Genomic DNA, 25,468 nt, shown 5'->3' with positions numbered 1-25,468 from the left:
TCTCTATTCTTTTATTTTTTTCTTTAATGCTCTCCACGATAAGTGTCGTCACCATCTGTCACCATACAAAGTTATTACAAGACTACTGATGATATTCCCCAGGCTGTACTTTTCATTCCTGTGACTATTTTACACCTGGAAGTCTGTATGATCCCCATTCTTGAAGTAAGAAATTATATCCAACTTTGGAGCTGCTTAAAAACAGGAACAGATGTGTACTTACATTTTTTAAAGACATTTTTTTTATTTTTTAAAGATTCTTTTTATTTATTCATGAGAGACACACAGAGAGAGGCAGAGCCTAGGCAGAGGGAGAAGCAGGCTCCCTGCAGGGAGCCCTATGCAGAAGCCGATCCCAGGACCCGGGGATCACAACCTGAGCCAAAGGCAAACGCTCAACCACCAAGCCACCCAGGTTCCCCTTTTTTAAAGATTTAACTTATAATTTTTTAAAATATAAATACAGAAAAGCAAAAAAAGAAGAATATGAGAAAATGAGAATTATTCTTCATCCCACACCCTGGAGAAAATGCTACCAACATTATGCATCATCTTTCCAATCTTTTATATATACATATTTAAATAGTAACTTTTGTGAAAATAGTTCTGTGGTCTGCTTTGTTAACCTAGTATTTTCCATATCATTCCATATACTCCTGCAAAAAGTACTTAATCAGTTACCTAACCGGCTTCAGATTTTTGGACATTTATATTGTTTTCTATTTTTTGAAGTAGTAATGCTGTGATGAACATATTTGTAAGCATGTATGATTTTTTTATGACAAACTCTTACAAATGGAACTCCTAAACCACAGGACATACAAGCTCCAGGACTTTTGGGAAGTTGCCAAGTTATCTTCCATCTTCCTTGTCCCAATTTCCACCAATCTCCTCTGATCCTTCCCCCAGCAGACTGGCATGGCTGTTTTCCCCATTTAAGAGATGAAGATTAGAGCCTCCCCCGCTCCTAAAAATAATCTGATCAATATTATAGGTCAAAATTACTGAAGTAGTTAAAAGGTTCTGCTGTTTACACATTTAGTCTTTTTTGTGTGTGTGTGTGTGAATGGATTGTTGATCTGTCCATTATTTTCACTGCTTCTCTGACTTACTGACTTGTGTGTGCTGCTTATAAATTTTAACCCCGTGTCACGTGTTACAAATGTGTTTCAAAAAATGTTCTTACTCATACTTGTCTTTTTAGGTGGTTCCTGAGATTTTCTGGCACACACATTTGTAATATTTCTAAGGTCAATCCAGCAATATTTTGCTTTCTGTGTGCTGTTTTTGATGTTGGGCTCATGAAGGCCTTCCTTTCCTCGATCCAAGAGTATATAAATATCTGCCTTTATTCTCTTTGGGTATTTTATGGTCTCACTTAAAAAAATTCTGTATTGTGGTAAAATATACATAACAAAATTTACTATTTTAACCATTTTTAAGTGGCAATTCAGTGGTATCAAGCATATTCACAGTATTCTACAACAATTACCACTATACATTTCTAGAAGTGTTTCATCATCCCAAACAGAAACTCTATACCCATTAAACAATAATTCCTCATTTCTCCTTCCCCATCCCCTTGTAATTTCTATTACACTTTCTCATAGAGAAATTTGCCTATTCTAAGTACCTAAAATAGGCATTTTGCCTATTCTAGGTACCTCATGTAAGTGGAACTATATAATATTTGTCCTTCGGGGTCTTGTTCATTTCACTTAGCAGAATATTTACAAGGCTCATCCATATCATAGCATCTATCAGAATTTTGTTCCTATTTAAGGCTGAATAACACTCCGTTTAAATATATATTATGCTTTCATTTTAAGGTAAAATTTTCTAATGTACATAAACACGATTTGATATACAATATTATGGGAATATCTAAACTAACTTATTGAAGAGCTAGCTCATCATGTCCCCTACTGATTTGAAATTCTAACTTTATCTGACATTCCAATACAATGTTTTCTCGATAGGGACATCACCCCCAACGGGTTGAAAATTGGTCTTGGGGCACAGAAGAAAAATCCTACTCTTTTTATGTATAAAGCACAGACATATGTGCAGTACATAGAGATACATGTTATATCTGTGGTATTAAAATTTTATGGGAGGTGGTGATTAGGGAAAAAGTCTGAAAAGGCTCCTTTAGGGATAATAATGGGGGAAAGGTTGAGAAACCCTGCCCTGTACCACATTCCTACACTTATTTGTATGTTTTTCTGAACTTACTTTGCTCCATTGATGTGCCTGTCCCTACACCAGAAACATTAAATTCTGTTGTTCTTATTCTGCTCACTTCTTCCTAGAAAGTATGAGAATCTGAGGTCAACATGATATTTACTTGTTTACTTGTCTATGGCCCGTCTCCTTGGACTAGAATGACAGCTTACTGGGATCTTGGACTTGTCCTGTTCATCACTGTGGCCCTGCATTTTAAATGGTGCCTGGTAGAAGGCACCCACTGAATATTTTTTGGTTGAATTAATAAGTTTGAATATCTGGTAGATCAAATCCTTTCTAACTGTTCTTTTTTTTTTTTCTTCAAAAATTTAGCTACTCTCACCTGTTCATTTCTTGGAAATGAACCTTAGAATCACTTTAATAGGCTGTAAAAAATCCTATCAACTACCCTCCCTCTACCCTCCAGAAGGTGGAGCTTCTTGAGACTTAAAGAGGGTTAAAAATGGTAACATTTTGGCCAAGAAATCATCTTAACTATGTGAAGGAGGTCTACCATCACCATGTGCATATCACATAGCTGGATATTATGTGATGAGAGAGGCACTTCCCCTCTGTCGTGGTCTCCCCCAAAGCCCATCACCCCAATCTAATCATGAGAAAACACCCGACAAACTCAAATTCACACAATTCTATAAAACTGACCAGTACCCTTAAAAAAATGTCAGTCATAAAAAATAAAATAAAATAAAATAAAATAAAATAAAATAAAATAAAATAAAATAAAGGAAAAGCTGAAATACGTAATAGCTCAGAGGAGACTAAGGGAACATGATGACCAAATGTGGAATCCTGGATTAGATCCTGAACTATTAGTGGGAAAACTCCTGAGTTTTTCAAATGTAAGTCGTATATTTGAAATTATTATGATTGCAAGTATCTACCATTAGTTAGCTAGAAAATCTAAACAAGATGTGCTGTTTGCTTTATTAAGAAATTTTGAAACATTGTGTGTCAACTATACTTCCATAATAATCAAGACGTCTTTTAAAACTCCAGAAATGGATGGTGAATTTGATCAAATACCTTTTTAGAAAATATCTTTTTAATCAAATACCTTTTCAGAAAATATTAAGACGACCGTATCTTTGGCACTACAGATGTAATTTTCTCTTGTTATTCAAATATGCCTGCATCTCTAAAATAGCTCCTTCCAGGTGCAGTATGTAATTCTTTGGTGAAACACCAGAACCGGTTTGCAAGTATTTTATGTAGGATTTTAGCGTCATCATTTTGCTGCAGCCGGGCCTGGGCGCCCTACCTATCGTGACTTGGGCCGGAGGGAGGCGAGTAGGAACCGGAGCAGGTGCAGCGGAGGCCGCTGCACTCAGTGTAAAGACCTCAACAAGCTGAACGATCCCCCCCGGAGAGAAGCCTGCAGAGACCCTGGACTCGCTAGCGCCCCGAGCGGCGCCGGAAGTGGCGTCATCCACCCGGCGTCCCTCTCAGCCAATGGCCGCGGGATGCGCCGCTCGAGGGTAACCTGCACGGCACCTGGACTTAGGTAAAAGCAGACGGCCCTTCAGGCGCAAAATGAACTGTCCTTGTACATTATTACGCGAGGTAGCAAGGCAGCCTAGTCAGAGACAGGTGTCTCTTCCCGCTTCTCTGCCGCCAGTTAACGTAGCTCAGGGACACCACGCCTTCAACCTGAGGGCGCTCTCACTGTCCGCAGGTGCCCTCACTAAAGATGGCTGACCGGCGCGGAGTAAAAGCCGGAAGTAGGCGGGGTGGGCGGTGCGGGGAGGGGGCGTGGTTAGGCGTGGCGAGGGCGTGGCCTGGCCGCCTGGAGGTCGGGAGGGGCGTGGCCAGCCGCCCCACCTGGACTCTCGGTGAAAGGCGCGCGGGCCGCCGCCGTCCGCATTCCTGCCGTCTCCGGGGGGCGGGTCGCCACCGGCCCCGCCCCCGCCCAGATTTCTCCCTCTCGGGAGCACCCCCGGAGTCTCCGAGGTTGGGCCCGCGCTGGCAGCCGAGCCTCAGTCGGAATGGAGGGCGCCCAGGAGGACCCCGCAGAGTCTAGCTCCTCCGTCCCCAGGTTCGCAGAGCCTGCGGGCTCGGCCGGGGGCGCCGAGGTGCTGCCTCCGGAGGAGTCGGGGGCGGCCGCCAAGAAACTCTGTGGCTATTTAAGTAAATTTGGCGGCAAAGGTCCCATTCGGGGCTGGAAATCCCGCTGGTTCTTCTACGACGAGAAGAAATGTCACCTGTATTACTCACGGACCGCGCAGGATGCCAATCCCTTGGACAGCATCGACCTCTCCACTGCGGTCTTTGACTGCAAGGCGGACGCCGAGGAGGGGACTTTTGAAATCAAGACTGCCAACCGGATTATTACCCTGAAGGTAAATGGGGCAGTTCCCCCTCCTTTTCAGCCAGGATGGGTTCCCAGGGCACGGCTGGGCACGTGTGGGTGGTCACAGTAAATTCACTGGAACAAGAATTACAGACTCTGATCTCTTCCAGTGAACCCTGGGCGCCCACGGTGTAGTGGATTCCAAAACGCATTCACACCCATTTCCTCATTGGGCGCCCACGGCAAAGGCGGGGTGATGCACCCACACTAGAATTTATAAACTGAGTCTTAGAGAAAAGAAGTAACCAGCTAGGGGTCATGCGTGTCCGGAGCGGTGTAGACCACACTTGGAATCCCTGAGTCTTCCTACTTCCTCAGCTGTGTCTCGAGACTTACTTTTTGTTGTGCCTTAACAATGCAGTTACCTTAACTTTCTTACTTGGGGCGAAAGAGAGTCAGGATATGAGCTGTGTAATCCGCTCCTGGCCTGGATTCTGAATCACTCTTCTTGATATTTTGGCCAAGGGGAGTGAATGCTGAGCAAATGTTGGCAGAGATTGGGAGATAAAATACTTAGGTTTCTCGGATCAGCCTAAAATGTTCGCAGAGGCATGACTAAACGTGTTTTGCCGTCAGTAGGTTTTATTTTATTATCACCTTGAACTGAGAAAGCCTGAAACAGTGGGAAAGCCACATGCTTTGAAATCAGACAGGCTTGGATTCAGATTCTCCATCAGGTACTTAGTAGCTGTGTCACCCGGGCAAGTTACTTAACCTCTCAGAGTCTAGGTAGTTTGTGAGATTTAAAACAAGGTATGTAAGCATCTGGCACCTACAAATTGTTGAATTAATCCCAGTGTCTAGATGCAGCCCAACACCTCGTGGGTGCTCAATCAATTCTTGTTTAATGAACCCAAATGATGATAATAATAGGTCGTAATGTTCACGTTAGGAAGCGGTGCCCCAGAACTTGAGCGGAAAGACACATCTGAGCTGAGGGTTCCGGGATTCACACTCATCAAAGAAGAATGTGCCAGGAGACAGCCTCCCGGACACCACTCCGTCTTCCTGCCCTTCCATCCTGGCTTCCAGCCAACTGGGCATCCATTGAGCCCCTGGACGTAGCCCACAGTTTCCATTCCCCTTTAATGGCTGGGCCTGACTGGTGACCTGGCTGGGGAAATCAGATAAAATAACGCAAACCTGGAATTCCAGGCCCGGGAAGGCACGCATTTGGGAGGTCATGTGGTTTATGGGCCATGCGTTCCCTCCCACAGGCTGAGCATTATCTTACAGGGTCTCCAATACATGTCTTTAACTGTTCAATTGATCTATGTCTGTGCCTGGCTCTGTGCTAAGCACTGGGGCATGGAGCCAGATCAGACGTGCTGCCTGGTTCTCAAACAGCTTGAGTAAGGACTGAGGAGGGAAGGAGAGGGAGACTGGCACACACAGTGCAGTGTTCTGTAGAGACGTTCTGATAAGTCTGTACCAGAAAAGTGTGACAGGAGGGGTCGCTTCTGCTGAGTGGAAGGGTCCACCCAGGAGGAAACAACGGAGGAGGAGATGACACCTGAGGCCCAAAAAAGGGATTTGGTTTTCTATGAGCAGACAGGAGGGAGAAGGGTTATTCCTGGCCATGGGTGTTCCGTGAGCAAAGACAGGAAACATGATACAGTCCAGAGTGTCCTGGCAAATCACAGGAGCCTGGGGTACAGACGGGCCCAAAAGATGGAGTGGGAGAACGGAGGCCCAAGCATGGGGCATTTGTGAGTTAGGCCTGGGAGCTTGGACTTTGTCCTGTGGGCTGTGGGAAATTGTCAAAGAGCTTAAAGCAAGAAAGCCTTTGAGATTAGAATGTTTAGAAGGCTCAGTGCAGCTGTTGAGTAGAGGAAAAATTAGAAGGCAAGACTGCTGGTCAGCAAGTCCGTCAGGAGGTGATCGGTAGAGAATGGTGATTGAGCTAGAGCTGTGACGGGGAGGAAGACAAATGGAGGTGACCCGGGATGTGATGAGGGGGAATGCAAGGGAGGAGTCAGGGATGGCTGACTGTCCAGTTGGCCCAGTCATGACAGGAGGAGCTCAGGATGGGATGGCTGTCAGTAGACTCTTAAGTTCCAAGAGGACGAGACCATGACATATATAGTAGGTGCTCCTGCTAATTAATAAAATTGGGTATTTGGGTATGGGCCAGAGCTTGTCAGCACAGGGTCATGGTGAAGCCCGGGAGGGGCTGAGGTCTTTCAGGGAGAGTGTATAGAAAGAGAAGACTGGTGGGCATCATTTTATCTTATGTGGTAGCTCCCTGACAGGCCGAGGGCCTCTTTCATGGAGCCCCCAGCCTCGTGCACACCTTACCTGTGGACTAGTTAGAATGAGGAGTCTTTGGTTGCCCACAGCCTGCTGCCTGCCGCTGTGCTCACATGGCTTGTAGGCAGCTCTGTGAGGCTCACTATCCACTCCCAGTGAGCTGCCGGGCTTCCTTGGCGCAGCTGATCCCAGGCCTTCTCTATGCAAGCCACAGTCTCCTGGCCATATTTACCACAAAGCTCTGGTGTGCCGGAGGAGACCTAGGTTCTGGGACCAGCTCTGTCACTGCCTGCCTGAGAACTTCAGTTCTCTATCCACAGAAGGGCTGATCACGCCTGCATTGCCTCCCTCCTGGAGGATCCAACAACAGAATAGATGTGAAAATAGATATTTGGATCATCCAAGGCTGGGAGACTAATGATCCCCATCAACCATTGCCTTGTTTGGGGTACCTGGAGGGTGCCACTGTGTTGTTACTATGTGCATATGGCTTTCCAGTCCCCAGTCATATTCATGATTTCGATGCATCCCCAAAACAAAGGAGGGATTATCTCCATTTCATTAAAAAGTCAATCTTTTAGGATTTCTGGACCCAGTTCCAATGTGGAGCATGGAGGGTGCCCCCCACCCTACCTCCCCAACACCAAGCAATTCTCAGATACCAGCTGGTGCCTGAGAATTCAACTCAATTCTCTATCTCTCTCTCTCTAAGTCGGCTCCATACTCAATGTGGGGCTCAAACTCACAACCCTGAGATCAAGTGTTCCATGCTCTACGAACTGAGCCAGCCAGGCACTCCCAAATCAATTCTAACACTGTCTATCCAAAGACAGCATCAGATCCCACAGGTTAAGGGCTCAGTTCTAGAAGACTGACCCCATACCTTCAGATGCCAGTCACAAGCCCCAGGCTGTCACTTGTGTGCGTGACAGCCGGCTACAGATTGGAGTTTCCAATGACCTCCTCCTCAGGTTCCATTAGTTTGCTAGAGTGGCTCCCAGAACTCAGAGAAACACTTAAACTTACCAGTTTAGGGGATCCCTGGGTGGTACAGTGGTTTAGTGCCTGCCTTTGGCCCAGGGCGCGATCCTGGAGACCCGGGATCGAATCCCATGTCGGGCTCCCGGTGCATGGAGCCTGCTTCTCCCTCTGCCTGTGTCTCTGCCTCTCTCTCTCTGTGTGTGTGTGTGTGACTATCATAAATTTTAAAAAAATAAAAAAACTTACCAGTTTATTAAAGTATATGATGAAGGAAACCAATCAACAGCCAGATGAAGAGATGCACAGAGCAAAGTATGGGGAAGGGGCAGGAACTTCTACAACCTCTCCAGGTGTGTGCCACTCTTTCCACATCTCTGTTTTCACCAACCCAGAAGCTCTCCAAAGCCAGTCCTTTGGGGTTTTATGGAGACTTCATTACCTAGTCATGATTACTAAGTCGTTTACCACTCTCTCCTCCTGAGAGGGCAGGGGTGGAACTGAAAAGTCCTAGCCTCTAATCACAGGATTGGTTCTCCTGGCAATCAGCCCCCCATCATTGGGTCACCTAAGGGCTTTCCGAGAGTTACCGTATTAAAACAACAAAAGTCATCTTTTTCACCCTTATCCCAGGAAATTCCAAAGGATTTAGGAGCTGTGAGCCAGAAACCATGGACAAAGATCAAATATATATGAAAAATATATTTTTGGTCATTTCAATAATATATGTTTCTTATGAAACACAGTCAGTTAAAAAACATTGCATTGTCGCACAGGGAGATGGTGATGGTTCCAGGACCCCACACAGGCCAGAATTTCCAAGCTCTCTCCCTGTCTCTTACCACCACCAAATGCCCTTGTCCAGGGAGCACATTTTGATCACTTGGAGTGTGTCAGCTACTGTGCTGGGCGCTTCACTTCCCTTACCTCATCGCATCCTCGTAACTGCCCTGTGACAGGAGTGCTGTCATCATCATAGCCCAGATGAGACAACTGAGACCCAGAAAGTTTAAGGAACCTGAGAGTTTGGGACTGGAGCCTGATTATCTTCTGTGGCCAAGAAATAGGTGGTGTTTCAGAGGTGGGAACCCATCTGCAATGACAACTTTTTTTCTGGGAGGGAGAGAATTACCAAGCCTCCCATGAGCTTCCCACATTCTACACCCGGTGCCACCCTGAGGACACAGGGCCATACCAATTAACCCTTGTGCTTCTCAGGCCGCCACCAAGCAAGTGATGCTGTACTGGCTGCAGCAGCTGCAGATGAAGCGCTGGGAGTTCTACAACAGCCCGCCTGCACCTCCCGCCGCCCCCGATGCTGCCCTGGCTGGGAATGGGCCTGCCCTGCGCCTCGAGCTAGGTACCCAATGGGTTTGCCTTCTGCCCACACCCTCAGGGCTCTCAGTGACCCAGCCTCTCCCCTCCCATTTAGGAAGCAAACTGCCAGAGATGGGAGTCAGTATCAGTTAGGATACCATGTAGCATGGAGGGCAGGAATAGGGGCTCCGAGGCTAGGACGTCTGGGTTTAGATCCTAATCCTGTGTAGTCTTAAGCAAGTTGCTTAGTCTTTCTGAGCTCCAGTTTCCTTCCGTATAAAATGAGCTTGATAAGTTAAACCTACTCCTCAGGGTTATTATGAGGATTAAATGAATCCATACACCTTAAGTGGTTGGGACAATGCCTGCACATCGTCAGAGCTCAGGAGACAGCAGCTGCTATTTTGATGACTATTATGGGAAGGTCTGGAGAAATGAAACTTGAGCAGGGTTGCTGTGAGGAAGGTTGGTGAGCAGTGATTGTTGCTGCTTCTGACACGCATTCTTTTGTGCTGCGAGTCGGGGATCAGTGATTGTGTCCGTAGTATTTCCGTAAGGCAGAAACCATCACTCACATGTGGCCCGCAAAGGAAGTTTCTTGATCTCAAATCCTAGGACATCTCCAGCGTGGAGGAGTCCTAGAGATCATCCCCTCCCATCCCCACACCACGGCGCGACTGGCAATATGGTTAGCAGGTGGAGGATGGGGCAGACCACTCCCAGCTGCCCCTGTAAGAGCTTGGAGCCTTGTCACAGCTCAGTGATGAAGTGTGGCTCAGACCCTTATCCCCGGGTGGCAGGGAGGCCGAATAGGCGAATAGGCATGACTTATGGCCAGGCGGCTCTGGACCTCCGGACCTGTATGTTTTGCATGTGCCATACTGAGCTCACCTGCCCTTGACCCTCTGCTCCCCCAGCTCCCCCCCTTCCACTTACTCTGACCCTTGTTTACCCAGTTACTCCAGTAACAGGGAGCTGCCCTCACCCCTTCAACAGTCTCGGTGAGCCAAGCCGCTCAGTCACCACACTGGCCATGTCTGCCCCCAGCCTCTGCCCCACAGTCGCCTCTGCTCATGGTCATTGCCTTGGGTCAGGCCCTAGATCCTCACTGGAAAACCCCAGCAGGCTTCTCGCCCCTGTCCTGTGTCCCAGCCTGCCACCTCGGACCCATCTGCCCCACTGCAGCCCGAGGGGGCTTTTTTTTCTTCTTTTTTTTTTTTTTTTTTTTAAGATTTTATTTATTTATTCATGAGACACACAGAGAGAGGCAGAGACACAGGCAGAGGGAAAAGCAGGCTCCATGCAGGGAGCCCAGTGAGGGACTTGATCCCAGGACCCTGAGATCACAACCTGAGCTGAAGGCAGACACTCAACCGCTGAGCCATCCAGGCATCCCCCAAGTGGGCTTTCTAAAGTGAGCACTGGACCTCATCCTCTTGCGTGGTCTACCCCACCACCACCACCACCCCTTGCAATGTCCCAGGCCCAGCTTTTTAGCCCAGTGCTCAGGGCTCTTCCTCCCTCGCCTTACCTCTGTCTGCACCCTCAGTGGCTGCCTCTTGCTGCGAGCTTCAGCAGCACCAGAGTTCTCTGGCAAGTTCCTGCTTATTCTTTATAGCCACACTTCAGTGTTGCCTTCTGCTCTTGCCAACCTCCCCTTGGAAGCCGCCCAGCACTCTGCCCGCTGGACTCTGTATAAGCCCTCAGCCCTTTGTTCACATGGTTCTAGCAGGGCCTGTTGCATGTTCTCATTATAGCTTCCTTGTCAGTCTCTGCCCTCAGGGGTGGAGGCCATGTCTTTGTCACTTGCGTCCCCAGTACCAGGTGCCCTGCCTGACATACTGGATATTTGTGAGTGAATGCACTGGATTTTATTATTAAATGAGAAAGGGAATATAAAACCCTTAGCCTAATGCCAGGCATATAGTAATTGCTCAATGCATAGTAGCTGTCCTAATAATGTTGTTACATGTGTACGTGTACAGTACCACTCTTAAAATACTTACTGGTTTTTTATTGTTAATAATACTTATCACTCATTTCCTCCAAGAACCTTCTGGGTGTTTCATGCTTGTAAGGGCTGTCTTTGGGGAAGGGTTTGTTTGCACTTCCCTACTTCCTTTCTACCCTCCATTCCCCATCTGCCAGAGAGCTAGACAACCCTGGCTGCATGCAAAACTGCAGCTTGAGGTCAGCACTATTGCTGGAGATCAGCCTCAGATTAGAAGCAACAAGAAACTGTCCTGGTAACAGAATTCTTGTATATCTGAAACTGAAATTGGAACTGAAAGAACTTTGGGATCCCACAGGGTTCTTCTGTGCCGAACTCTTTCCAAGTTCTGGAATTCTGTGGTTCTGATTTAGCACACTTAATAGTGTGCTTCTGGGCCAGCTCCTGCTGGGAGCGTGGGGAGAGAGGACCAGTTTCCCAAGGGGGACACTGGTGGGAGACACAGGAAGCTGGGATGTGGGCTTCTCTTAAAGCCTCTCTGCTCCCACAGTAAGCCTTCACCCTCCCCCACGAGGTCACTGTAAAACCTTCCCCAGCCCACCCAGAAAGATGTATCTAGAGTTGTGCTCAAGCTGAGAGACCCTGGAGCTGCTGTCTGGAGCGGGTTACCCCACCTCCAGTCTCCACCCTTCCTGGGGGGAAGCAGAGCCTACTCCCAGAGCAGTGAAAACCAACTGACTCACATCTGACTTTGAGTCACAGATGCTTCATCTGGTAAAAAGTGTCCTATCACTGCCATTGAGCAATCCACCAGGCACGTTCCCCTCTCTACAGCTTTTAAGCATTTACACCTTTATTCCATGCTTTACCTAAACGCTGGTCTCCAAAAGAGCTGAGAACGATTAAGGGCAAATCAATTTATAATTTATATGTTGCCAAAGTAGGACAACAATTAACACAAAATAGCACTTGTGTAGGTAGATATTATCACAAAAAGATGCATACTGCTTACGTGGTCCCGACACTTTACACGTTATTGGATCCTCATCTCAATGTTACCAGGTAATGTTGTTCACGTCTTATAGAAGAGGAAACAGAGGCTCGAAGAGGACAAGGGACCTGTTAAAGGTCACAGAGCAAATGGTTGTCTGCAGGATCACAACCCCGTCATGCTGAGGAAGCAACTGCCACGTCCAGGGCCCTCCAAGGAAGTGGCCTGCTGGCCCTGGCCTTTGTCGTTGGGCAACGACTTCCTACTGGTGATAGAGCAGCCCATGCCGCTCAGACAAAGAGAGAATGACAGATAAACACTGCTAGAAATTCTTGGTGTGGTCTCCTCGCTGAGGGTGTTTCTCCAGGCTGGAGAGGGGCCCAGAGGCCCCCACGCCAGAGCCTTGGGTCATCAGTACTGTTTCCTGCAGGAAATACTGACCTCCACTGTGGCATCATCACCATCGCCATCCTTGAACACCTCCTTGCACTGGGGGCTTGTGCCTTTCTGGGCAGCCTCTCCCCTCTTGGAACTATCTGCCTGTCACAAAGCCTGCTCTGACAAGCCACGCAGTTTTAGTGAAAAAGCAGGGAACTGTGAGGGTATGACTCTGCTGCCAGCTGTGTGACCCTGGCCACAAAAAACCTTCTGAGCTGCCATTTCCTCACTGGTGAATGCAACCGGTGGTGATATTTATCCCCAGGACTTAGCTGGTGTGACCTCAGAGGAAGGTTACAGCCACAGGTGGAAGTTAGAGGAAAACAGCTAGGCAGCTAGGGAGGTACTCGCCAAGATATTAAATTCTTAGACAAATTGCACACGTCTTTGTTTTGAATGAGGGAGAATAGAAATGGTTAAAGTATTGCTACACCAGAAGACCTTAATTATTTTGAATCAGCTCAAAGTCTGGATTGAAAGATGCAAGTCCACAGACTGGGGCTTTATGGTTTTCTAAATATGTTCAGATACTTTACCTCTGAAGGAGACAGGGTGGAGAGTATCATTCCCGTTGTAAAAATGTAGAACCTGATGCTGGAAGAGAAAATGTGATTTCCAGCCTGATCACAGCACCCTTCCAACAGAAACATGTCTTGGCTTCAGGTCTTCCAAGTCCACAGCTGTCGCCCAGATTCCTTGGGGGCTTCTGTTGACTCTCCCAGGGGGCCCTGTGGGCCCAGCCAGATGAGCTCCCCTCTTAGCACTCCCCTGCCCATCTTGTCCTTCCTAGCCTCCTTGTCTCTGGTACCTCCTGGCATCCTTGGCTCTGTCTGGAACCCCTTCCTGCTGCCTGTACTTACACACCCAGAAAGATCCTCCCTCGCTCCTTCAGCAAGTCAAAATCCATTCCAGCCCTCTAGGTCCTGCTCCAGTGCCCCTCCTCCAGGAAGTCTTTTTGGACTGGAGGTGACATGGTGTGTCTCCATCTCCCAGAACTCCCCCACACTTTGCCTGCCTTGCCCTCCAGCTTCCACCCACAGGGTCTTCCTGAAATGTGCACTTCTCTCTGCTCTTTAAGCTCGAAGCTTCCTACGCCTTTCTCCAGCTCCACCCAGAAACCTCTGGGCAGATGCCAAAAGGGTTTGGTGAGAGAGTGAACTGAAGAGAGGAGCTCAAGAGAATGACTTGGCATTGCCAAGTACTGGCCAGTCTGCCGGATGTGAAAGAGCCTGTTAGGAATTGATTATATTGATTGCAAAGAGTGTTTGTAAGTAGATTGCACTACTGGCCCCTCCCGCTGTATTTAATGTTTTTGTACCCACACCCTATTTGGCGATGGAGTGCAAAAATAAAATTCCCCCTTCTCACATTTTTTACCCTCAGTAAGAGGGCTTGAATGGAAGGTATCAGCTGCCCTACACGTCTCAGGGACCGTCTGATCCAGATCCTACCACCTGATAAGTGGCTTTCATTCGGTTCTGCTTTTTGTAATACTCAAAACCAACTTCTAAATAATTCACCTCCTCTCTCTCTTATACCTCAAATAATATTTCCTTAGCCTTGAAATGTTCTTTGACACTAAATGCTTTGAAGCACTTACTGTATAAGAATCGTTGTTTAAACAGAAGATTAATAAAACATAGAAAAGTGGAAGAAAAAGTACCCATAATATTGTCACCCAGAACAGCCAGTGTTCACATGACATTATGACCCCCCACCTGCTTTTTATTTAAACATATTTCAAATCCTACGATACAAAGAGCCCAATTTGCTTTTTAGTACTCCACATTATGACCTGAAAACCTCCATGCTTTAAAATCTTTTAACAAACATCTACTTTTGGTGAGTATGCATTATTTTTCTGTTTATAAAAAAAATAACCCATGTTTACTGTAGGCAGTTTGGGAAAAAACACAGAGCAAAAATGAGGACGTCCAGCTTCTTTTTTTAAAATATTTTTAAATTTTTATTTATTTATGATAGTCACACACACAGAGAGAGAGAGGCAGAGACACAGGCAGAGGGAGAAGCAGGCTCCATGCAGGGAGCCCGATGTGGGATTCGATCCCGGGTCTCCAGGATCGCACCCTGGGCCAAAGGCAGGCGCTAAACCGCTGCGCCACCCAGGGATCCCGGTCGTCCAGCTTCTGATCCCACCATGCACTTCTGACTTCAGTCCATACACAGAGTGTATTTCTGGGAGACTTTTTCTATATAGTTGAGATCATGCTATAACCCCAGTTTTTTTACTTTTATATATATATACATATATCCCACGCCTGTTCCTTCGGTTTTTAAGCATTCTTCATTAGTGTTGTTTTAAACACCTGAGTAATATTCTGTTTTCTGATGGCATCGTGATTTATTTAACTTCTCTCCAGATCTTCCAGTTTGAGGGAGTTATTTCCGGTTTGAGGCTAGACAGTGCCAGGATTGTTTTTAGGATGGATTCTCAGATGTAGAAGTATCTGTAGTTGTGCATATTTTAATGGGGTTTTCAGGAAGAGACCTGCCCAGCAAGAGGCATCATTTTCCCAGAACACTTGATGAAAAGCCCGCCTCTTTGGTGCTCTTAACCTACAAGGAAGGTGTGCTTGGGCAGCCCACCGACTCCCACCTGGAGCCGAGCCTGTAGCACTTGTGTCTAGTGTGTCTAAGTGCAGTGACCCGAGGGATGACTGCCCTTCTGTTTGTTCCCCAGAGCAAGAGGAAGCAGAGCCCGACGACTTCCTGGGCCCTGTGCGAACACCCCCTGGGCTCGTGGGTGTGGCGGCTGCCTTACAGCCGGTGCCTACCATGCCCTTGGCCCTTCAGAATATTTCCCTCAAGCATCTTGGAACTGAAATACAGTAAGTGTGATGGGACTGAGGGGCCAGCCAAGCTACACACAGCCCCTTCTTTGGAGCTTACGATGATCCGATGTGATCCCCCTGCAGGGATCAGGGAGGTGGGCCTGAGGAGAGGGGCTTCATTTTTAACTCATCACATCATTTCTTTAAAATATTACTTGTGTTGTTCTGAGTTTTAAAGTAGTACACATTCTTTTTAGGAAATTAGAAACATCTAGAAAGGTATAGATTTTCAATTACCCATGATCCTGTCACCCAGTTAGCATTCTTAGCATTTGGTATATCTTTTTCCTCCGCGTTTTCTACATACATATATATGTAACTGAGATCATACTGAATGTAACGTGATGATAGCATCACAAGTGTCTTCATATGTGAAACACATCAAATTATTTACTTTTTTCCCCAAAGTGACTGTATGCAACCCAGTTTTTAAAAATTTTTGTACAAGTTTTATTTTATTTTATTTTTTATCATGATAAGTGTACTCCTTAATCTCCATTACCTATTTCCTCTATCCTGCCCTCAGCTCCCCTCTGGCAACTACCAGGATGTTCTCTATAGTTAAGAGTCTGTTCCTTGGTTTGTCTCTCTCCCTTCTTTTTTTTTTCCTTTGCTCATTTGTTTTGTTCCTTAAATTCCACATATTGAGTGAGGTCATATAGTATTTGTCTTTCTCTGATGACTTATTTCACTTAGCATTACACTCTCCAACTCCATCTATATTGTTGCAGATGAGAAGATTTCACTCTTTTTATGGTTGAGTAATATTCCATTGTGTGGAATATTCTTCTTTAGCCATTCATCTGTCAGTGGACCCGGGCTGCTTTGGTAATTTGGCTATTGTATATAATGCTAAAGTAAGCCTAGGAGTGCATGTATCCCTTTGAATTGGTGTTTCTGTATTTTTTTGGTACATACTCTGTAGTATGATTATGACAATATAGTGGCTAAACGAGTTTATATTCCCTCCAACAGTACAAGAGGGTTCCATTTTCTCTATATTCTCATTGCCCCTTGTTTCTTGTGTTTTAAGGTTAGCCATTCTTAAAGGTGTGAGATGATACCTCATTGTAGTTTTGATTTGCATTTCCCTGACGATGAGTGATGATGAACATCTTTTCATGTGTCTGTTGGCCATCTGGATGTCTTCTTTGAAGAAATTTCTGTTTGTGTCTTTTGACATTTTTAATAGGATCATCTTGTTTTAGAGTGTTGAGTTGTATCAGTTCCTTATATATTTTAGATACTAATCTTTTATCAGCTATGTCATTTGCAAGTATCTTCTCCCATTTCTGTAGGGTTGTTTTTTAATTTTGTTGATTGTTTCCTTCACTGTGCAGAAGCTTTTCGTCATTTTTTAAAAGATTTTATTTATTTATTCATGAGAGACACAGAGAGAGAGGCAGAGACATAGACAGAGGGAGAAGCAGGCTCCTCGCAGGGAGCCCGATGCAGGACTCAATCCTGGACCCTGGTATCATGCCCTGAGCCAAGGACAGATGCTCAACCACTGATCCACCCAGGCATCCAGAAGCTTTTCATCTTGATGAAGTCCTAATAGTTTATTTTACCTTTAATTCCCTTGCCTCAGGCATATCTAAAAAAATGTTGCTACAGACAGTGTAAGAGAAATTACTGCCTGTGCTCTCTTCAAGAATTTTTATGGTTTCAGGTCTCACATTTAGGTTTTTAATGCAGTTTCATTCTTTGGCATGTATCTGTACAGTTTTTCCAACACTATTTGTTGAAGAGACTTGTTCCCATTGTGTATTCATTCCTCTTTTGTGAAAGATTGACCATATAATTGTGGGTTTTTCCTGGGTTTTCTATTCTATTCCATTGATCTGTATGTCTATTTTTATGCAAGCACTATACTGTTTTAATTACTTTATAACGTGACGTGAAACCTGGATTTGTGATGCCTCTAGCTTTGTTTTTCTTTTTTTATTTAACCTGTGTAATTTACTGTGTGTTGATCAGATCTCAGCTACTTTTTATTTATGATTTATTATTTATACAATTTCCCACCAGTAGGATTTGTTTTAGATAGTTTATAAGAAGATAGCAAGATGGCCTGAATTTAAGAGGCAGACTGCCTGGACTTGTGTCCTAGCTCCGCCAGTCATAGGCTGTGGTGCCCTTGGCAACTTGTTTGATTTCTCTGTGCTTCATTTAAATTGTTAGAAAAGTAAATACAATAGTGCTTGCCCTACAAGATTAGCGTGGGAATTAAATGGGTTAATGCATGCAAAGTGCTTTGGAACTGTACTTGGCAATGCTAAGTACTTTCTATCGTCTACAACTACTATTGTTAATCTAACTGAAGAAAAGGAAGCTTTTGGGAATTCAAACTGTATCCAATACTGATCCTGTTGGAGTGCTTATTTTCTGTGTGGATTTCAGACAGACTGGAAACTCTATAGAAGCAGACTACAGTTCCCTGGACTTGGATTAGAGATCCCTGGCTCTCTGTGACTCAGACACAGCATTTCCCTGTCAGCCTCCATGCTTGAGTTCCCTCAGGAAACTAGGAAGGTGGTGATGCTGTTTCTAGAAGAGAAGCAAGCAGGTTTTAGGGAAAAAATGATAAGTGTCCTCTAGGGCCTACTGGCTGGAGGTAGAACTGCCCCCCAAGGCATTTGGAGAGAGGGGCCTGGAACTCAGGAGAGTTATCTGAGTTGCAGAGAGAGATTTAGGGGGTGTTGGGCATGGATGAGCCCCTCCAGGGTGGGCATGGATGAGCCCCTCCATGGACAGGGAGGGTGCCCTGCAGGGGATCTTCCCTCAGGGGGTGTTGGAGGGAACTGGGTGTGTTGGGAACCTGCTGTAGGGGAGAAGAGGTTGAGAAATCTAACCATCCAGCCAGGGTGTATCCAGTGTGGTCTCATGAAGCTTAAGCCAAGTATGTGCCTGATGAAAGCCACAAACAGAAGTCAAAGAGAGAAGATGCAGAGATAGAAAGGAAGAAGTTTCAGAAGATCAGTTGGTTACTTCCCTCCTGACATTTGTAATAACCCATAGAAAACGTGAGGAAAAAGTGCAAGAAGTGGGCTACTTGCCCTAGGCTGCTGAGAGGCCCAGTAAGATTGAGGTTGCTCTTGTCTCCCACACCCTGGGCCCTGGCTGGGCTTAGAGCTTGCTGTGGGCTCTGCCATGAGCCTGGCTCATACGCCAGGGAAGAGGTAGGAGTGCTTCCAGAGCACCATGCTAGGTACTTTGCACCATCACTGAGTTGTCTGGACAAACCTGTGAGGTAGTGTCATAACAGTTAAGTTCTTAGACCTTGAAGTCTGATGTCCAGGTCTGACAGTCAGTCCCGCCCCCGCCACCCTCCACTTACTTAGCTTTGGTTACTTATCCTTTCTGCATCCCAGAGTATCTGCATCCCATACAGACATCTCTCTGTATGATTGAGGTGATAGTACTCACTTCTCTGGGCTCTTGTGAGGATTAAATGAATTGAATGACTAGTATCAGCTTAGTGCCTGGCCCATGGAAGGGCCCAGTCACTATGTGTTGTGGACCCATTCCTCATCCTCACTGCAGATCAGGAAACCCAGGCTCAGAGAGGATAAATGGCCTGCCCAAGGTTATCTTTCCAGAGCAAGTCTTTATGACCACTCCCCCACACTGACGAGGCCTTTCAGACCTGGAGCTAATCCTACCCAGAAAATGACCTATGGACTGCTCCACATATGGTCAATAAATTTATGAAATGCAGACACCTCTTCCTGTGCAATAGTTTGGCTGGGTAGTAGCCAGCTAGGTTGTGTTAGCAGTGAGTGAGCACCTCATTCCCAGAGGAGATGTATGCTAGAGCTTAGGAGCCTCTTTGCTACCATTGAGTTGGAGTTTCTATACCCTCCCCTACCTTAGAAATAACTGCTTATGAGCCCCTGGCATTAGGGAGGCTACACTTCCTGGGCAAGAGGAAGCAGAGGCAACAATGATGGTCACCCTACCAAGCCAGCACTTCTAATATAAGAATGTGTTCCTGAGTTCTCTTTGATTATGTAGCTGTGATTTGTGAGATACATGGAATGGGACTGGGCACAGGACCAGCGCAAAGTGGTACTCAGCAAATAGTGCTCTTCAGGGGCGCCTAGGTGGCTCAGTTGGTTAAACATCTGCCTGGAGCTCAGATCATGATCTTGGGGTCCTGGGATTGAGCCTCACATCAGGCTCCCTGCTTGGGGGTGTTGAGGGGAGCCTGTTTCTCCCTCTCCCTCTGCCACTCCTCACCCTGCTCATGCTCTCTCTCTCTCACTCTTTCTGTATATATCAAATAAATAAATAAAATCTTTTAAAAAAAAAGTGTTCTTCATGACTACTATTTTCTTTTTAATAAGACTGCTACCCTTTTATTTGTGAGTGGGGAAAGAAAACTGGGAAGGGGAAGTGATGAGGCAAGGAGTCAGAGGCTCCACACAGTAGGATCTTAATAATAACAAAGCCAAAGGAGCCAGAGACCAAATTTCAAAGTTAGGTATTGGGAATGCTGAGTTCTAATTTCTTCTGTCTTCTTAATTTAACAGATTCATTTTTCCTTCCATCAGTCAGCTGTATTTTGCATTAAAGTACAATCTTATTTCTTACTCTGAACCCAACTATGCCAAAAAAACTGGATTTTGTTTTAAAAATGAATTTCAGGGGATCCCTGGGTGGCTCAGCAGTTTAGTGACTGCCTTAGGCCCAGGGCGTGATCCTGGAGTCCCGGGATCGAGTCCTGCATCGGGCTCCCTGCATGGAGCCTGCTTCTCCCTCCGCCTGTGTCTCTGCCCCTATCTCTCTCTCTCTCTCTCTCTGTGTGTGTGTGTGTGTATGTGTCTCTCATGAATAAACAAATAAAATCTTTTCTTTTTAAAAAAATAAAAATAAAATAATAAAAATGAATTTCAGATCAAATAATGGTTCTTTGAAAAGATCAACAAAATTGACAACCCTCTAGTCAGAACAAGAAAAGACATGAGACTCACATTGCTGAAGTCAGGCTCAAAAGTCAGAACATTACTACCAGCCTTACAGAAATCCAAAGATTATAAAGGGTACTGTGAACAATTCTGTGCCAACAGATTAGATAACATAGAGGACAAGGACAAATTCCTAGGAAGACGCAAATTACCAAAACTGATTCAAGAAGAAAGAGAAAATCTGAATAGACCTGTAACATTTAAAGTGATTGAATTAGTAATAAAAATAACTACCCCCTACAAAAACAAAAACAAAAAAACCCCAAAACCTGGGACCAGCTAACTTCATTGCTGAATTCTACCAGACATGTGAAGAAGAATTAATACCAATCCTTCACAAAATCTTCCCCCTAAAAAAAGAAGAGGGAGGGATCCCTGGGTGGCGCAGCGGTTTGGCGCCTGCCTTTGGCCCAGGGCACGATCCTGGAGACCCGGGATCGAATCCCATGTCGGGCTCCCGGTGCATGGAGCCTGCTTCTCCCTCTGCCTGTGTCTCTCTGCCTCTCTCTCTTTCTCTCTCTCTGTGTGTGACTATCATAAATAAATAAATATTAAAAAAAAAAAGAAGAGGGAATACTTCCCCATTCATTCTAGAAGGCCAATATTATCTTGATACCAAAACCAAACCAAAGTATTGTAAGAACCTGGAGTCTTCAGCTAGAATTTCCTTGTGTTGATCCATAACTCACCCCTTCACAGGACTCCCAGCAGTATGTGAGAATTTCAGTTTCAACTCTGCAGTTTGTTTGGGTCCAAACCTTGGCTTTCTTTCTTCTCTTGCAACCAAGGTTCTAGGTCTCTGGTATCAACAGTTGATCCATGATCACACGGAAAAAAAAAAAATCTAGTAGCTCTGTGTGGTGATGGATGTTAACTAGAGGTAGCATGGTGATCATTTTGCACTATGATGAATAAATATATTGCACACCTGAAATGAATATGTTATGCGTTAGTTATATCTCAATGAAAAAGCAAATGGTTGGCCCCAGAACAAACTCGTGTCCTAAGTCAACTTTCACAGCAATAATGCTACAAACACACATTTCAAAATTCAGTGTCATATAATAAACATTTATTTCTCACACATCTGGATTCAGCTGATATAGGCTAGGTTCATCTGGTCTTGACTCCAAGCTGTTGCTAAGATCTAAGCCTGCTCTTCATATTTCTCATCTTCTGTGGACCAGCAGCTGCCTGAGGCGTGTTCTTCAAGGGAGCAAGCTCCATATGCAAGGACATTTTAAGGCTATGTTTACATCACATCTGCTAACATCCTTTTGGACAAAGCAAATCACATTGCCCTGCCCAAGCTGAGAGAGGAAGCACTCTGCTCCTGAGGAAGTGGTAGGAAAGGAGTGAATATTTGTGGAGGAGTGGTCTAATCTACGCATTCACCTTCTCACTTGAAGTTCACCTTTCCATGTTTAGTCCCTAAGAATTACCCTTCCTTTCCTGGGAATTTGGCTCAGTATTTTTGAGACATGTTTGATGTTTATCTAGCACCTAGGTGTTTGGGAAGCAAAACCAGGACTCCATCACCAATCTACAGACCTTCACATCCCTTTCTTTTTTGACCATACTGTTGCTGCCTTTTAAGTAAATGACCTCTTAGTGCATTATTTTTCAGACTGTTGACCACCATCACAGTAAGAAGTACATTTTATTTTATGGCTCAGAACACACATATATATAACTTACAAAATATTAACCCTTTCTAAGTGGGGTGCATTCTAATATTTTCCATTCAATATTTTAAATGCCGGTTACAGGGCATCCGAGTGGTGCAGTCGGTTAAGCCAAGTTCGTTCTTGGTTTCAGCTCAGGTCATGATCTCAGGGTCATAAGATCAAACCCCATGTTCGGCTCCATGTTTATGCAGAGTCTGTTTGAGATTCTTTCTACCTCTCCCTCTACCCCTCCTGCTTGCATGCATTTCTCTCTATCTCTCTTTGTCTTTCTGTCTCTCTAAAATAAATATTTAAAAAATGAAATAAAATAAATGCTGGTCATGATACTAAATTGATTTTACAGTGGTCAATGATTCACAACCTGCAGTTTGAAAAACACTGACCTAATGAACTCCTTAATCATTTTCTATTCCTCCTTATTAATTTTGGCATATGTCTACTTTTATCTGTTTGCAAAGGGAAAATAAACTCTGTTAAACTCTCCTTTCATCCAACTCATTATGAATTTCTCTGTGGTCTCTGGTCCTTGGCCAGCCATTGATACTGTCTAGTTCCTTCCTGCAAACCCAATATGTATTGAGCCTACACTCTGGGCATGCGTGGCCCAGTGCCAGGTACCAGCAGGCAGTAGATTAGTGCCCAGCTCTTGAAGAAATGACTCCACTGTTCAGCCTAGATAAGTAGTTGGTCAAAGGGTAGTCCGTTGACAAAGTGCAGTAAAACTCCTTGGAGGCTAGGAGATGATGAATGAAGGCCTCAAGGAGAACAGATCTGAGTGAGCAAAGAAAGCAAGGGGAAAGAATCCAGGAAGGGTTTGGAACTTTCATCAGCAGAAGTAGGGAGCCACCAATGATTTCTGAACTAACTAGTTATAAAACCAGATGAAGGTTTCAGGAAAGTTAGTTTGGCAAGTCCATTTGGCATTCGTTCAGCATGTGCCCTCCATGTCTCAGGCGCTGTGCTAGGCATTCAGAGTATTTTAGTGAACAAAACAGGCGAACATCCCGGCACTCACCAGAATTTATGCTCCAGCAGTGGGGCTGGGAGCAGGGGAATCAGGCTTGTATTGTTGTTTAGCAATATTGTGTGTGGTAGGTGGTAAGTACAGGGAGAAAATGAAAAGGAGAGAGTGAGAGGGTGGGGAGTGGCTCTGGGCTGCATCTGGCAGGGTTCCTGGAGCCTGGCAGACTGCTTGGGGTATGACAAGGGGGCAGGATGACAGCCTCATGCTCCTGTTTTCCTTTCAGAAACACGATGTCCAATATTCGGGGCAACAGGCAGGCCCAAGGAACAGGCCACGGACCTCCAGGGGAAGATCCTCCACTGAGTTCGGAACCTCAGAGGGCGGAGCAGCCCTTACCCTCTGACCCCAGCACTCCAGGTGAGCTCCACTCAGGTTTGGGCTGCCCTCAGAGACCCAGTAAACGCCCTCTTTATCTTCCCCCAAAACCAACTTGTGCTTTTTTGTGTCCAACATGAAACTCTGCAGGTGACTCCTCCTGGTTTCCATGGGGCTAGTAGCAATGACTCCTTTCCTTATCAATATTATTGTGGTAAAATACACAATAATGTTATGTGTATAAAATGAAATTTACCATTTTGACCCATATGTACACAGTTCAGTGGGATAAAGCACCTTCACAGTGTTGTTCAACCATCGCCACCACCCGTCTCCAGATGATTCTTGAATAAATGAAAATATCTCTCACTTTTTTTTTCTTACTTTTTTTTTATTTATAAGGAAAGGATATAAAGATGCCTCTCTGGGGTAATTAAAATCAGATCTGCCTGAAGAAGCAGAGCAAGTGACCTTTAGCTGTCCACTCAGCTATTCCATAGCATTTTATTATTTCACAAAATTTGAGTGGCCCATACCGTCAGGGATGGTGGGCTTTTTTTTTTTTTTAATTGGCATGGGTGCCCTTAGGACATTCTGTAATCTGGAAACATTTGTAAGAAAACTGGCTGAAACAGCACTGTGGGGTTGTCTGGCAACAAGGATCCCTGGGCTGTATAGAAGTGACTCCAGAAAAAGCACCTCTTTGAAGCAGCATCTGGTGAGGCCCCATGGATCACAGTGAACAGTGCAAGGGGGGATCAATACCCATCAAATCAATAATAATAAAACCAGCACTCATATATACAGTTACTTTGTGCCTGGGCTAGTCTAAGCACTTTTTTCCCCTTGGTAACAATTTTATTAAGATATAATTCACATACCAAACAACTCACCATTTGAAGTATACAGTTCACCATAATCAATTTTAGAACATGCTTATTATCCTAAATTTTAGAACATGCTTATTATCCCAAAAAGAAACCTTGCATCCAGGGGCGCCTGGGTGGCTCAGTTGGTTAAGCATCTGCCTTCGGCTTAGGTCACGATCCCTATGTCTTGGAATCAAGCCCCACATCAGGCTTCCTGCTTAGCAAGGCGTCTGCTTCTCCTCCCTCTGTTCCTCCTCCCTGCTTGTTCTCTCTCTCTCTCTCTCTCTCAAATTTAAAAAAAAAAGAAAAGAAACCTTGCATCCCTCCAGGTCTGGGCAACCACTGTTCGATTTTCTGTCTCTATGGATTTGCCTGTTCTGAATAGTTCATATAAATGGAATCTGCAATATCTGGTCCTTTAGGACTGACTGGCTCCAGTCACTGAACAGAATCTTCTCAAGTTTCTTTCCCGACCACTAAGCACTTCACCTGCTTTGACCTCTTTAAGGGGTAGGTTCCATTGTTCTCATTTACCAAATCAGGGAATGGAGAACGGAGAAGTGGAGTGACTCACTCATGGCTGCATAGGGGTGCAGAACTAGGAATTAAGCTTCAGGCCAAGGCTTTAGAAAAAGCCTCATTTTCTAAAGCAGTGATTTTTTCACACTATGTTTTTATTGCCATGATACCTTTTATTGACCCCTCATAGATAAAATCTAATCTACAGTGTGCAGATCAAAGCAGACTTGAGGCAGGGGATGGGAGTCTGGGCTCCCCTCCATGACTCCTACCCTCTTCTCTGCCCAGTCAGGCCTGTGGCACACCCATGAAATCCTACAGCAATGACTAAAGACCACTCTCCTAGGCCTCATTTTCTCTGACTGTGGAATGGGTGCAATGATCCCTACCTTGCCTGCTCTCAGGGTTAGTGGAGAGTGGTGTCACCAGAGGGCCCAAGGGCTACAGGGAGCCCCCCTGCACACACACACAGGGGTTCTTCTATACCTCGTGGCAGGAAAGAAAGAGGCATTGCTTTCCTCTGAGCTCTGCAGTCTGCAGTCCAGATTTCTGTTAAGTCTAGAACAAAATCATTCTGTTCTTGTACTCAACAAGGCCAAGGAGGTTCTGATTCCTGTTAACCTAGAGTAATTTCTTATCCATTCGGGATTGTTTGGCTGGCCCCAGAAGAAACATGCTAAATTATTCAAATCATCCTGTAAGCCCTGCCTGT

General features: G+C 45.4%; 1 protein-coding gene across 2 annotated transcripts in view; it reads left to right on the top strand.

The window, feature by feature from the left end:
• The first annotated feature begins 4,044 nt into the window (after positions 1–4,044).
• TBC1D2 (TBC1 domain family member 2) overlaps positions 4,045–25,468 on the top strand; it is a 50,773-nt gene continuing 29,349 nt past the window's right edge. For both annotated transcript variants that reach the window (XM_077912659.1, XM_077912660.1), the window contains exons 1-4: positions 4,045–4,583; positions 9,041–9,182; positions 15,221–15,368; positions 23,277–23,410. In XM_077912659.1, the coding sequence (XP_077768785.1) occupies positions 4,230–4,583; positions 9,041–9,182; positions 15,221–15,368; positions 23,277–23,410 (778 nt within the window). In that variant the 5' untranslated portion in view covers positions 4,045–4,229. The remainder of the gene's footprint in view (positions 4,584–9,040; positions 9,183–15,220; positions 15,369–23,276; positions 23,411–25,468) is intronic.

The sequence above is a fragment of the Canis aureus genome, chromosome 10 (assembly GCF_053574225.1).
Source record: "Canis aureus isolate CA01 chromosome 10, VMU_Caureus_v.1.0, whole genome shotgun sequence".
Lineage (NCBI taxonomy): Eukaryota > Metazoa > Chordata > Mammalia > Carnivora > Canidae > Canis > Canis aureus.
Note: the sequence above shows the minus strand (reverse complement) of the source record. Positions and strands in the feature narration are given on the sequence as shown.